Source organism: Phallusia mammillata, chromosome 1 (assembly GCF_965637545.1).
Source record: "Phallusia mammillata chromosome 1, kaPhaMamm4.hap1.1, whole genome shotgun sequence".
Taxonomy (NCBI): domain Eukaryota; kingdom Metazoa; phylum Chordata; class Ascidiacea; order Phlebobranchia; family Ascidiidae; genus Phallusia; species Phallusia mammillata.
This window is the reverse complement of record NC_137252.1, coordinates 15,456,997-15,473,000: the sequence shown is the minus strand read 5'-3', so window position 1 is coordinate 15,473,000 and position 16,004 is coordinate 15,456,997. Positions and strand designations below refer to the sequence as shown.

The following is a 16,004-nucleotide window of genomic DNA, read 5'->3' as shown; positions in this document are numbered from 1 at the left end:
AGTGCCATCTTTAGACGTCATAAAGTTTTCAAATACAATGGAGTAAATCTATACATCAGCAATGCGTTATGACGTCACTTAAAATTATGTCAAAACTGATATCAAGTCCAGACAGAGAGGATCCTATGCGGTAATGAGACATTTTCGAAAGGGCGGTCAGTTTTATACAAGTTAATAGTTAACCGCTTACGCAAGAGCACAGTAACAAGCTGAGTGATAAAAGTACACCAGCCTACGTGCTGAGTCACGTAAAAATGCCTGACAAGCTCTTTGTTACGACTCCGGTCATCGGAACCTGTCTTTATTGTTTAAGTTGTAAATTTCCGAAAGGTAAACGCCCAATTAGTAAATTTATGAAGTTAAACGATTTCCACTTCGTTTCTTACTCTCTTGCTGGCACTTTTAAGGCAGCCAGACTACTTCAAACGTTATTTACGTGTTTTTTTTCTGAGTTTTCATTTTCTTCTCTGTTCCATTTTAGGCTGCTATTTATTTATCAATAACTTTAAAATCAATTTTATCTTTATGATTTATTTTTAAAAAGCGTTTAATAATGAAAACGGTTTAAAAAATAACAGCGGAAAACGATTATACCAAAACACCTGAACATGGACAAATAATTAGTGTTTCAATAACAAATTAGGACGTTTAAAATGCAGTTTTGTGTTTTCGATGCCCTTAATGCTAAACGTAATAAAATCGATTATACTTATCGTATTTGAAGGTTAAAATCTACATTATGTAACAACGACACTGCTGAATCACTAACACCTAGCATCACAACTTAGCCAATATAAGCTGTTTGAAATTAACACATACAGTTTCTGAGTAATAGAAAATAAGCAGCCTTTTTATCACAGCTTCAAAAACAATAAGCGGATGGCAAGGGAACGGCAAACACAGTCGACACTGGTGCACTTGCGGTAATGCTCAGTTAATTATTAATGTGAGCTTTGTTACATGGCTTTTGCAATTTATAACACGAGGGGAACAACTGACTCAGCAAAAACCTGCGTGTTGAAACGTGACATGGTAAAAAATTTTGTTTGCCCAACCAACTTTCACCTAGCCTAGCGTACTTGTTGTGCGATTCTTACTTTGAACGTCGTGGTGTGTTCCAAATATTGCCAAATTGGTAAGAGGAAATTGTGTGTTTAGCATTGTGTTTTTTAAACGTTTAGGGCCTAAACTGTAGGCGAAGTAATGCAAACCTATGCATTTGTCGAACGCACAGTTAAGCAATTTGACAAAACTACATAGGCCTACCTGTTAGCAGAACCTTCGTTCTAATGTGTTAAAAATGCTTGAATATATATTTGTGGGCTAGGGAAGATGTTTGGAAACCGTCGGGCAGTTTAGTTTATCTGCTTTCTTAATTCATTTGAAATAAATAAAAAGAGATAACTACCAGTGGATTTCAAGTGTTTTTACGGCATTGACTTTCTCTGATAATTTATACGAACCATTGCAACAGCAAATTGCGTTTTGTATTGCAACACTTTCGTAATAATGTCATTTTCCTAAGAATTCGACAAAACACATACTCTTGTACTTTTATTTCGGTATAAATTGACAATTTGGGAAAGAAAAACGCAGAAAGTAAAGTTTAAATCGCGATTCTACAATATAATATATCAACGTACCTGCACCGGAGACGTAGTTAAACGAAACTTTATCCCAATCGCTTTTGCGCTCAAATGTCGATTTCTATACAGTTGCATTTAGGCGCAAACAAATTTGTAAAAATATTCATTTTCATGAAAAAAATCACGAATAGATGATAAAATTAGATTAAAAGAGCATAAATCGCCGTTAATTCTTTATTATTCCCCAACTAACGACACATTACATTGCCTGACACCCAGTGGTGGGATTCAAATTTTTTGTCAGCCGACTCTATCAGATAAATCATATGTTTCAGCCGGTTCTGTTACAAAAAGTTCATGGACAGTAGCCAGTAATGCTAACCGTTTCGCTGATCTCATAAAATTTCGTTAGACGGTTCTATAGAACCGACGCGAACCGGCTGAATCCCACCACTGCTGACACCCCACCATGAAATAATTTTCTTCAACATTATCAGGCAAATAAGTTTGCAAAATATAACCCAGCACCCAGAGTAATTGGATTTCCCCAATGCTTGAAACAAGCGATTACAGAAAGTAAAACGTTTTGACAAACCCACCCCACATGGCTTTTTGCGCGCGTTAAGGATGGTAAGAGAATAAAGCAGAGACAAAAGCACGATAATCAAGTATAACAAAATGACATATATATGAGTAAAGTGTAAAGAATAAAGAAAATACAACCCAAAAAATGTGGACCAAGGAGACTAAATTATAAAATCAACATTTATTATATCAAAACCCTTGTTTTTTACAAAAACATAACCTCTGAAAAATGTCCTTGTAAACAAGAGTTAAAAAATGGGATGTGACCTAATAAAAAAAGGTTCAATAATTTTTTCAACATCCTGTCAACGTAGGCCCTATACCATACATTCACAAGTAAGGAAATATTGCTGTTAAGAATAATTACCAGCATTTTTTAAGATGTTTTTGAAAGTACCAGGCAAAACGTTTACAACCAACTCTTTATCCAGTTAACTTTCTGCCCATTTTAATGATCAAGCCCAACGCACACTCAATGTTGGCTATGACATCTCGTAACTGACATAATTTTCAGCTGGTAAATTTTAAAACATTTTGTGACAAACAATTACATAATTGGGCAGAAAAGAAGAAAATTTCACCTTTTCCTAATGTCATCAAAGGACAAATTACTTTTTATTGAAAGTAAGGACATGTTTTAAAAAAGTGGTCATATGGCAGGCCTACGTAACCACCTTACAAAGTTTAGACTAACGATTGTCAAACTGTAGTGTATAGCAAATTTAAAACTTTAAGAACAATTGGTTTCGACAGTTCCTTCTAGAAAATAATGCTTAAAGAAGTGTGTCTATATTGTTTTATTTATTTTTTTCGCATAGTAACCACAGCATCTCTACGCTTCCTATATCACTTCGTTCACTTGAAAAAAAATTTCTATGGTTGAAACAAATAAAAGTGCAATGATAAAAAACTGCAACATTGAATAAGAAATACAGAAGCAGTGTTACATACAGAAGAAGAAGTCTTGATTAAAAGTCACTTTTTTAGGATTTCTTCTCCACTGCCTTCTTCTTTTGTAATAACGGATTCTTGAAACTTTGATGTCTTAGCATTGATTTGACGAGGATCTGTAAAAAAGTTGTTTAGTTTCAAAACGCATTATATCTTCGCGTGTATTTTATTAATTACTTGTTGTGACCACATATATTTTTTGCATTAAATCCAATAGATCGCTAAACATTAACCTTAAAGTACAAGCGATGCAAAGGCACGACCCAGAAATGCTTTAAGGTCGGCGTGTCTTTCCAAACGCGTGCATAACAAAGAAGGATGATTTTCTTTTTTTTAAACGCAGAATTGTTCTAGCGGGTACTTTCTGGATAAGCACCAAAAGTCAATAACTTGTGGTTGAAATTTTGACGCAACCTACCAAGGTGTTTAGTCGTGGTATAGTTTTTACACACGATCTGATATCCTCCTCTGTAATAGTGACAAGTTGGCAGTTTTCGCTCTCAGATGGAAGGGTGCGAGCCCCCTTTTCTGTCACCCAGGGGTGGGTTTTAATGTCTTTCAGGGTGATCCGTGATGTCGGGTCCTTGTCAAGCATTTTGTTGATCAGATTCTGACAGTCTTTGGACACTGAAGGCCTGAAAAACAAAAATCAGTTTGATTTACATTTTCTGCAGAAATTAGACCAGGAATTGGTTTAAAACAAGACAGGATTTTAGGCCCAAACATAGTTGACTGAATTTGTCAATGAGAACACAAACAGATCTAGCAACATATGATCCTGTTAGCATAAGAGACATATTAATCAAGTTTCTTTCTTTGACTGACGGTAAATATCTGAAAACCGAATTAACCTACGTGGTTGGAAAGACAACAGGGTCGTTGCAAATCTGCTCATGCAATTCCATCACGTGATCACTTTTGAAGGGTGTTTCCCCGTACACGAGACTGTAGAGGGTGACGCCGAGTGCCCAGATGTCGAGCGGTCGGCCCTGCGATAAATTTAAATTTAACGATAAATTCAGCAAAGCTGTACCGGTAAGCTTCCGCATGGATTTAATATACATTCATAGCCCAGGCGTCACATAACTCAGTGTTTCCAGGTTTACCAAAGTGTTCATAAAAACACAATGCAACACACTTACACATAAAAAAACTAGAAAGGTGGCTTAGCACATTTTGTTGTTGCATTTACACTATAACCTATTTTAAAACATTAATATATTTCCTATGCTTATTTTGTATTGGGTCCAATATTAGCCATCGTCTTTTATAACTTTAGTCGTTTCTGCAGGCAGAAACTCATGGGTCCCCACACATGCAAAGTTGAAAATAATGCATTTCAAGAGATAACCATGTGAAAGTTTGGTGTTGTAAGGTAAAACACAGTGATCGGCACTGGTCCTAAATAATAATACTATGCAGAGTGCTAACTATATAAACTTAGATTCACCCCAGATATTGTGTTAAGTATGTCCTATTTAACATTCTTGTTTAGAGATGGACACCTGTGAATAGCAAATTCAAGCTGTCCAATTTTCATTCAATTCGAAGATTGTTAAAAGGGTCACCCATTTTAGGGATTAGTTGGTTAAGTTGTGGTGCTACAGGGCAAAACATAACATTTGAGGACTTAGTATGTTCAAGAAACTTTGCAAATTTTATACAATTAGCACATTTTTTAAAAGTTCATTTATTTTAGGGGGCTAGTTGAGTAAACGTCCACCAAGCAACCCACAAAGTTGCAAACGAGTAACATACAACTGGTTGCCCTTGTAACACTATTGCGCCACAGAAATCTTTCGTTTGTGGTGCCCAGTAACATACAAATACGTTTTACACTTTGGGGGCTCTGTGGGGTAAATGTTAGGGCTACAGGGTTGAACACAACAATCGACACCTATAAATGGCATACTCTACAAGCTATCCAAATTTCAGCCAATTCTGACACTGTTTAAAAAACTCACCCATTTTAGGGGGCTAGTGGGGTAAATACTGGGTTTATCAAGAAAAACAAAGTGGGATACACATCTACATAACTATATCTACCATCTGTGTAAATTTCAGCCAAATCCATCAAACATTTGATGGAAAAACGAGTCGGACAAACTTTGGGGAGAAGAAAAAAGAAAGAAAAAAACAGAAAAACAAAACAAATTTGAGTAAAATCAATATGTCAGGGAAGGGGACCCATAATGAATAAATCAACTCCGGCAATTAAAGTTAAATCACAAGATGACATACGAGGAACTTATCTCCCGAGCCTGAAACCGCTTCTGGTGGCAGAAACGCAGGTGTACCAACTGTGCTTGATATCTCGGCATCTCTACCCGAAAACTGCTGACTCACGCCGAGGTCAGCAATCTAGGCAACCAAATAAACATTGTTTGTTAAGATCTTTGGACCTCATGCTGAATGTTTTTGAAATGTTACCTTTACAAGATTGTTTTCGTCCAATAACAGGTTTGATGGCTTTATGTCGCGGTGAATAATTTTTTGAAAGTGCACTAAAAAAGAAACATTTTAATGATTTGCGAACTAAAGAACAAAGCTACTTCATTGCATGCACAGGGTTTGTAGACCAGTTTGGGAGATAGCCACATAAACATGGGAACAGAATGTCAGTTTTATGTGCATTTGACAAGGACATAGGGGAGCAGTTTTGACCGAAACATCACATAAAATAAGATTTAATAATCTGATGTAAAATAATGTAGGTGTCAAAAATTTGGTTACAATCTTACAACCAGCATGGTCAGTATCAGTACAGTACAAGTATCTGTTAGCATTCATTCACCTTTTAGGATCTGATACTTATTGATGATTTTTTTTGTTTGATTCACAGGCTTGTGATAAATAAAAACGTATAAAGATGCTTGACCTTTAAATGTCAGCCTTTAAGTCTAACCATAGGGAATTTTTAAGTAGGGAAACATACATTCTAAGAGACATAGAAACTCAAAACTTACAATATTCAAGACCCAGAACAACATCGCAGAAATATTTTCGAGCTGTTGTTTCATCCAATGGTGATTTTGTAGGGACATCAAGCACCTCACTAAATGCCAAAACATAGTTATCACATTTTGTACAAAAAAAAAAAAATTTATTGTATGTTTGTGGCAGAAAAGATACTATTTTGTTTAAGATTTTATTGAACTTTAATTGGAACTAGCAAACAGGGTTGGACTAAACTTTGCAAATTCTTTTTTTGAAACACATATGCTAGCGAGGCAATCAAGATAATCACTCACCCATTTTTCATCAGCTCAAACACCATGTAGAGGCTGTCTTCTGCTGGATCATCAAGCACCTTCACAAAAGCAATAAATTTATTACAAAACAGTAAAAAAGTACTTACAAAAAGTGTTTTTTAATTCCAATTGATAATTTTCAAAGGGTTAAGAGCCTAACATATAAATGAAAAATGTGTTTGAAAGTTGAAAGCAAAATGCCTGCTTCGTATCAAATAAAAGTTAGTCTTGTAAGCACTTCTAACATCAAGCTTAAACGCTTAGGAAAAGTCAACTTGGCATACAACTCTAGTATGGCAGAAAGCTCTAGGGCAAATCCTAAAGTGGATATGCACTTAATGTGTAAGAAAACATAGATAATGGCTATTGCATCATTACTTATATCGATACAAATTCATCTCCGCTTTATATACTTTTCTGCAAGAATGAACATAAAAGCCTAGATTACAGTACAACATGTGAGTTTCCTTGTCAGACAAGCCAAGGCAACCTCACCTACAGCAATTTGCCTAAATTATCTCAAAACACGAACAAATTTAGAACTGGAGCTGCTATGAAAATAAATATCACCCAATATAAATTTCGAGTGGTGCAATCACATAAGCAAACTGAGGTAATTCAACAGTTTGGGGCTCCACTGTTGGTGATTCAAACTGAATGTTTCAATTGTTGCAAAAAAAAAAGATAAGGAAGTTTTTATTATTTTTTTATTATTTGAGGCGATTACCAATACAGTGTACGAGTACCATATGTATATACCTTCGATACCGAGTACTTAAGTGTAGTGTTGTACTTAGTTGTATATCACTGGCTAATTTATTTGCCATGGTCGGGGTACAGGCGTGCACACACACATGCCGAAAAATGTGATCTCCATGGATAGCAAAAAAGATATACGTAAACTGAGGAAACTTTTTTCCAATTTTGTGCTGTCCGAAGCAAATATTGGCATAAAGTTGCCCGTATTCTTATGGTGTACATCGGTCTTCGGTACTCGCATGTTGGTATCAAAAACTGAGACAAAATATTTCGATACCGAGTACGAGTATTGATACCACTGAAATCGTTTGATACCATCGATACTGAGTACTCGTCCCATCACTAATGTTATTGTTGTGTGATTTTTGCGGCTCCAATCTTTTAACTCCAATTTACCCATTGTTTTCCTACAGTCAACCACAAATTTCCTGCACTCAGCATTTAAAGAAATTCGGGACTAAGCAGATTTAAACCAGATGTCTTCACAAGATGCTCAAAAACAGTTTTAACTGTCAATCAACCAACCTCAACAAGTTTAACCACATTGGCATGGTTCAACTTCTTTAGTAATGCAATTTCCTGATAAACACGGTCAAGAGGGGTGGTCGCCTTTTTTCCTCCACGAGGTGGACGACCTGGACAAAAGAAGACAAGATATGTTATTACATAAATTTTCACTAAAAACAATTCAGCATAGAAGCCACATTTTTAACCTTTTAAGCATCAACACTTTTTCTATTGAGTTTGATCTAAAAACCTTAGCTTAAGAAAATGTTCACGTCCAACTCAGCTATTGTATCACAACTTTACCACCAGAAGTATTTAATACAGAAAGCATTGCAACTTGGGCCCATCAAAGCTGAACATGTACAAAATGACATTCCACTGCAACAAGGTGGCACATATAAATGACCATATCTATAAGCTGAATATTTCATTCCGCTTTGAGAAAGAAAATGCATAATTTCAAAACACGAAAAAACTAGAATGGTGGCTTTCTGATATACTTCCATTTTATATATTTTATACGATATTTACCAATTTACTATACACATCATTTGATCTACACATATGATTGTTTTTGTAAACAAAAACTAATGGGTCCCCACATGCGTGTTTGTGCGGAGTTACGGTAAACAAATGTTGCGGTGATTTTTAAATTCTTAAGAACAAATTTTTAGAAAGCGTTAACCCAACAATGAAAAATTTTGTTGTATTTTTTGGCACTATTATTGTCGTATAATTACAAAAACATTAAAAAAGAACGAAACAAATACTTTCAATTTAATCTCTTGCTTTGACCCAGATATTGTCGTCCAAGGTCGGGTTTTAAACACAATTTTTTCTAGAAAGCTGTAACAGTTGTGTTACAGACAATTAAAAAGCGATTTGCCGCAAGTGTATACATCATTTAACTTTGTTTCGCAAAACGAGTTTTTCATTTAACTTTGTTTCGCAAAATGAGTACCATTGACCTGTAGGAACCTTTAGGGTGCACACACCAAACGACTGTTTGACCTTTTGACACCGTTTTCAATAGCACGCCGTCCTTGGTGTTCAACAACACCGTTTGACCTAATTTATACATGCCTTGAGTATTTGATTAAAAAAAAACAAAAAAAAAACGCTACGTTATGGCGAAAGAAAGTTCTGAACTGTGTTAGTAATACCTACTAATTGACCTTAAGTAACCCGCGGCCAACCTGACAACGAGCATTTAAAAAACTTTTATCTTGCAAAAAAGTCAAGTTTATTTTTTCATATTTAGTTTGTTTAACAAAGTTTTGCTTGACATTATACGAAACCGAAGCACGCTTATTAGGTTTAAATCGCGTCATATGTGTGAAACCTTTGCCAAAACTGAAAATGTGAGTGATAACTTAATGAAACGACATAGCATTGCTGTGCAAAACAGCTGATTTCTAATCACCGAAACGACGTCTCGTAAAACGTCTGTCCGACGTCAAGCTGAGCCCTCCCGCTCTGCCCTATTATTCGTAAACGTACTCTCTTGGGACTTCTGCCTACAGTGTCTTTCTTGACCAAACGAGCGTTAGACACATTTACGTTTCGGGGGCCTGTGGGTGTGTCGCTGGGTCATTCGGGGTCAAACTTCAGGTGGACCAAGTTCAGATTAATATGTAACATATGTCCAAATTTCAATAAATTTGAAGCACTCTTTCTTTACTAAACAAGCGTTACAAACCAGCGTTACAAATTTTACGTCTCGGGGGCCTGTGGGTGAACCGCTGGGTAATTTGGGGTCAAACTTCTGGTGGACCAAGTTTGAATTAATATCTAACATATGTCCAAATTTCAATAAATTTAAAGCACGCTTTCTTCACTAAACGAGCGTTACAGACCAGCGTTAAAAATTTTACGTTTCGGGGGCCTGTGGGTGAACCGCTGGGTAATTTGGGGTCAAACTTCAGGTGGACCAAGTTTGGATTAATATCTAACATATGTCCAAATTTGAATAAATTTGAAGCACTCTTTCTTGACCAAACGAGCGTTACAAACCAGCGTTAGACAGAAAAAAGAAAAAAAGAAAAAAAAATACGGACATAAACAATATGTGACCCCATCAGAGGAGACCAGCAATTGTTTCACAATGTTCAGAGGTTGTACTTACGTGCAAAACCTGCTTGCCTGATCAGTTTCTTTTTGGAAAATATCTTCATTGCCTGAGTAATGTTTAACTTTGTTAGGCATGTGAAACAACAAACAACAATTTTACAAACATGGAAACCCATACTACACTTAAAATCACATACACAGTTTAAAACTACCCTGCTGAATAAGCTTTAATTTCTTCAATTTACCCACATTTTAACATGGTCTAATGTACAGACACCTTTGTTGCAAAATTGAGTAAAGGGTAAAAAATATTTTACTCCTTTGGGGCTAATTCAAACAGTTTGTCACAATTAGATATTTAAAATGGCAAGATCATGTTTAGAATGAGGATACCAGGAGTCTCAAACAAGCCACCTGCCGTTTTCACCAGAGGCCAGGTAAAGGTGCCGGACTAGTGAGTAAACAATTTAGATTTATTTCAAAGCAAACATAACTGAACTGTTTACAATGCTTTTAGGGAAATGCATATATTCATCCCTTGTTAGGATTTGTTATTGCAAGTTGCACCACAGTGTTCTACTGTTTTTTAAGATAGCATAGCTGTTTTTTTACTTTGCTATATTTTCTGTATTTTATCACAATTTTGCATGCAGTAATTGACACTAATACAAAGCATGTTCTAGGTATTCTTTACAAAATATTTTGTTGATCAATATAACAAAAGTTTCTATTGTGTTGCCCTTGAGTTACTTCATGTTTTGACCTTCAATAATAATAGATAGGATAATAGATTTAGTACAGTCAGCACAAAAAAAACATTACCACTGACATATAAATTGTTATCATCTTCATTGTACACAAGTTTCACGACACCATACGCTCCTCGGCCGAGATCATCTTTCAACAAGTACTGATTCAACTTGGTCCCTTCCTGCAAAATACAATGGAACTATGTTATTGTATGATTTTAAACACAACATTCAGGGTAGCCACAAGAAAAAATGTTTTATACAGTGTATACAATGTCACTAGATGAAAGAATATATTTTGATAAAAGTAAAAAACAGTCCTTTTTTGTTGAATTAAGCGGTACAGACATTTTAAGTGTTTTAATCTATATTATTTACAACCTGTCAGCAAAATTACCTGTCGATTTTGCATTGTACTTCTAATACGGCAGTTAAAAACTTTCAGAACTACACAGATGGCTTTTATGTGGCAAATCGAACTGCACAGCCAAACACATGGCTTTTATATGAAAAATAAAGAACTGAACACTGCAAACAGAAAACACACATGTTACACTCCAGAATGGTAGTTTTGCACTACACTTGTTGCTCAAAACTGAGTATTCTTTCATTTGTTTACAATTACACACACCGCTCTACATAAACCAGAAACACATTGCAACCAAAAAAAGCAAGGCAATTGTCTTTAAACGGCAATCTCATGTGTTCGTTGCAACACACATCAATAATTTACACTAGCCCACTGAAATCAATGACAACAACCGAATGCCCCACGATTCAAGTGTTGAACATAATGTACCTAAAACAACTTATTGATTCTAAAGGTTATGTCAAACTTAATCATACGCCTATTTTGTTTAATGGCATGTGTAGCACAATATTTTATCAAACATTTGTAAAAGCAAATTTGACAAAATGTTTATCCCAAAGTTTCTTTTTATGCTATCTATCTATTAAACATAAATGTTCAGATTAACTGACTAAAACATGCAGTATATACATTTATATATTCTACAACACCATTCAGTAAACCCTGACACACATACGAGGGGTTGTTCATGACTTGCCTAGTGATTCAGAAGTTCATATTCAAGTCTATGCTTTTTAATACTGTTGTGTTTGTTTTGAAGTAATATTCCTTAAAATCTTATGAATCTGTCTATATTCAGATTAGTTTTCAAATCTTCCCACACAAATCCCTATTAAAGATAAAAATGTGTACAAAGCCATTAGTATTTTAACTGAACAAGTATATCAGGACATGGTGTTGTTAACCTCCTGTTATAAAAAGACAATGTCCTGCATTGAATACTAACATTTCTCGATCAAAGTGACTTTTATTGTAATTACTAAACAAACTGCAGCATTGCATTCACTGACGTCCATGCTGTAGCCAAGCTTGATTCATGCGGCGGTGATACTGACTGCTAATGGGCAATCGATTCTACACAAAGTGCTCTCTAACCATGGTGACGCCATGAATTATGCATTATGGCACCAATCTGTCCTGAGAGACACCTATTCACAGACTTTAGGTTCAACCAAGGGTTAGCATATTCAATACCAAATAGATAAGTCAGGAAGACTTAACAAGAAGATTTTCTTTGGAACAATTTTTTGCCTGCAAATTCTTGTTCTCGCATGTTCTGAGTTATGGCGAGATCTACAGGTTAGCCAAACTAAAAAATTCTGCATCTAAATCCTGTGCATCAAAAACATTTTTTCCCAAATGTGATCTGCACTGTTTTATTCTTTTTGCAATCACTGCTCACTATTTAAAAATAAATTGTTACGTTTCATAATCGTCCAAATGCTGCATCAAAATATTACATGCAATAATAGTCTTGGCATTTTGTCTCATCCGCCATGTTACTGAAGAAATTGACAACATATGTAATGAACAGGTATGTTATGGGTTCCTGACAAATGTGTAATGACCTCATTAAAACTCCATTACCACTACCCAACTTGAAACTAAGTAATCAGGTAAGTGCCTGCTTGCATTACTAATGGACAAATGTTTAATTTATTGAAGAGCAATTACATGCACTATATATACCAGGGTTGTTTAACATTGGTCTTAATCTGCAAAAAAACAAGTCTTTTTTCATTTAGTTTAACTGCAAACTTTTTTCATTTAGTTTAACTGCAAACTTAAAACTTTTTACTTTTCTTCACATATTTCACAAAATATAGATTGGTAGCTGTTGTGAAAGTGTCTTGATTGGTAACAACAACACAAAAACGGCAAATTACATCTCATTCAACACTTCATTGAACATAGGAATTGATTTGTAATGTCATCTTAGTGCCGGCATATTAGGTTAATAATTAATTCAGGGGAATGTTTTCCAAGTGAATTTTCACTCAAAAAGACTGAGGGTAAATATAGGAAATCTGGTGTTTGCACTAGGAGGTATACAAAGTGAACAATGTCTAGTAGTAGCAGCAAGCAGCAGAAAGGTTTTCGGCTTTTTTGGAAAAGCAAAGTGGTATTAACAATTTGTTGGTCTAATTTTAATTTATTTATTCAGTAAAGGTTCAGTAAAGTATCAGATTGTAGAAGTCTATCGACATCTTGATTGGACATATCTGCACCCAAAGAGAAAATTAAAACAACAAACCACCTAAACCGGAGAACTAAATTATTTACCAGATAAGAAGTAGTTCAGTGTGACAGTTAAGGGTTAACAAACAAAACCGTACCTGAGTGTCCTTGACATTGATCTGCTTTGAAACTTGAGTAAAAGAATCTGATACACTTCTCGGCTTAGATCGATGGGATGGACTTGAGGTACCACTGTCAGTTTCTCTAGCCTACAGAACAAATGAAAAATCATTTACAAATCCAAAAATGCCTTTTTAGGACACAGACATTCAGATCAATTTACAACTGTTTTTCTCTACTTTATCTTTATGTAGAAAATGTACTTTCAGTATACATTTTTAATATTTTATTTTTGGTCAATCACACAAAAAAGTGCTAGTAATAAGACATAACTATTTCTGTGCTAATTAGGTAAATAATACCTTGGGCTCAGAATCACTTTCATCAGTCACAACAAGTGTTATTCCAGAGTCTCTTGATTCTAGTTTAACTTTTGAAAGTCGTGTTTCCACATCATCAACGAGCTGCTGTGTTTTGGATGCGCTTGACATCTGTTAAACACAAACAATTGGTGGTTTAACAGATATATTTACCTTCTTATTAGTTTTAGTTTTACTTGCATATTAGCAACTTAGCCTAGGAGACATGTAAGCTAAAATTTAATAACTGCAGAAAAGCTAACATTTTAGGTGAGCTGCTTGTCATTGCTGTACAATCAATAGCAAATTTCAAACCAATTTTTGTTTATTCAAATCATTTTTCCAAAACTAAAAGACTAAGATTGCCATACAATGCTTGTAAACAACAGGTAGGCTACAACAAAACCTCTCACACTCAGCAACACTCTTACCTTTTAAAATATTGAGACTTTTGAACACACAGTCCAATGTTTTTTCAAGCAATAACAAGTTTGGTGTCCACTGTCCAGTTTAGTAGATTAAAGGAAGTTGTTTAACTAGCAACTTCGCGGAAACAACACAGCAACCAGCAAGCATACGACAACCGATAAATTTACAACGTGAACTTTACTCATCGCACGCTGCGTGACGTTTTGTGTTGACTATTGACGTCACCACTCACCACCAGCAAAACCTTGGACGTTTGGTTTCTTGTTTCAGCGAGACGCCATCTAGCGATCTTTCTTTTACGTATCGTTTACAAACGAAAATCATAAATAAGCCAGTTGTTTCTTGGATCACTTGGCCCGCTTGGCCCAGCACTTCATGCAATTGAAAAACTGCGGGCCCACTATATCCAGTGCTTGTCGCGTCTCTTGTAAGTACAAAAACTGCGGGTCCGCTATATCCAGTGCTTGTCGCGTCTCTTGCAAGTATAAAAACTGCGGGCCCGCTATATCCAGTGCTTGTCGCGTCTCTTGCAAAGAAAAACTGCGGGCCCACAATATCCATTGCTTGGCCCGTCTCTCGCAGGGAAAAACGGGGCCAAGTGGGCCAAGCGGGCCAAGTGGGCCAAGTGGGCCAAGTGGGCCCGCAGTTTTAGACGTGACCCCTGCTAAAGGACTCACACCAATAAAAATTATTTACCAAAAGAATTGCGCATTGTCTCATTTTAGATCAATTTATGGTTAGGGCTAGGCTAATTGTTTCTGAAAGTTTACCATCCAGTACTTCTCTGTGTTGTGTTTTGATAAAGAGTAAACACGTTTACACACGTTGATAAAGAGTAAACACGTTTACATAATAATGATTTAAACAGGCCAAAATACTTTTAAACCAAAATGCAGAAATGGTAGGCCATTTTAAGTTAAATCGACCGTCTTCATTGCCAAACAATAGCTTTATTGCATGCCAACTGACAAAAATGCAATTGTTCGCGTACAATGGTAATGTTTTTGTCTTGTCTGTAATGTCAGATTTGGATCATTGATATGCAGAATTTTACATAACTATAGCTAAAATCCTGCAATCAATTTTCCTTTTTCTGAAAAACACATTCAGGCTTAAGGACCACAAGCCCTCGAAATAACGGCAAAGAGACCGTTTAGAGAAAATACCGAAAAAGTTTGAGAACCACTGGGTTAACGCAACTGAGATAAATTTTGTCAGGGATTGTGTTTCATAAAATATGGCAAACCTATCCTATAGTCTCACTGCAAATTTAAATATTTGAAATTTGAATAAAAAATAGCTCTTTACGCCATCTATCGGTATTTCGCAAACCTCATGTAGTGTGACTTATTTGTAGCTAGCTCTACTAAAAACTATTTTCTCAACCTCAACAAATACGTTGGCAAGATTTCCTAATTGCAATCAAATCGGATGTAAATCGATGATTTGTTGATCAGGCCAACAGGTAGAAAATTGTGTGTAGTCTTATAGTTGTCGCATGCAAACAAAAGCGTCACTAGCGGTAAATCAGAGACGGTTTAGACTAGTGATGTACCGAATCGGCGAAATTTCGATTCGGCCGAAACCGAATATTCGGCGGTTTTGCCGAATAAATTCGGCCGAATCAACCGAATCATTTATGATGTCACGCGAAGTCGTACGGCACGCGTTTGACATGAAAACATAAGTTTATCTACCAGGCAATTAGTGCAGAATGGTTGTGTTTCGTCCTTATTTCAGTTCTGTGGGGTTTAACATTGCCTTAAGCATAATTTCCAACCCGGCAATGAATTACTATTTAGTTGTCTGCAGTGGGGAAAACGATAATGTGGTAAAAAATATAATAACTGACAGGATTTTCGCTGGTACTAAGCAGGAAAGACACGCTTAACGCTTCAAATGTGTGTTCATAAAAGATTCGGTTTCGGCCGAATCGCAACAAATTATTCGGCCGAAACCGAATCTTTGCAAAAGTGGCCGATTCGGCCGAATAAATTCGGCAAACCGAATATTCGGTACATCTCTAGTTTAGACCACCAGGCACCAAGAGTTATTTTGTGGCGATTGGGGGTAAACAAAGAAAAAATATC

General features: G+C 35.9%; 1 protein-coding gene across 2 annotated transcripts; it reads right to left on the bottom strand.

Moving 5' to 3' along the window:
* Positions 1–1,541: 1,541 nt before the first annotated feature.
* Positions 1,542–14,343, bottom strand: LOC145225490 (calcium/calmodulin-dependent protein kinase kinase 1-like). 2 transcript variants are annotated; one of them, XM_080092210.1, is made up of 13 exons: positions 13,917–14,343; positions 13,489–13,617; positions 13,165–13,275; positions 10,539–10,640; positions 9,765–9,816; positions 7,658–7,767; positions 6,374–6,432; positions 6,089–6,177; positions 5,553–5,626; positions 5,364–5,483; positions 3,978–4,111; positions 3,541–3,757; positions 1,542–3,238 (listed from the first exon to the last, which is right to left on the bottom strand). In XM_080092210.1, exons 2-13 carry the CDS (start codon positions 13,615–13,617, stop codon positions 3,155–3,157), a joined length of 1,281 nt encoding a protein of 426 aa, XP_079948336.1. In that variant the 5' UTR covers positions 13,917–14,343; the 3' UTR covers positions 1,542–3,154. The 2 variants fall into 2 exon arrangements, with proteins under 2 accessions (XP_079948336.1, XP_079948342.1); XM_080092216.1 differs by lacking the exons at positions 13,165–13,275; positions 13,489–13,617; positions 13,917–14,343 and adding an exon at positions 10,856–10,975.
* Positions 14,344–16,004: the final 1,661 nt, after the last annotated feature.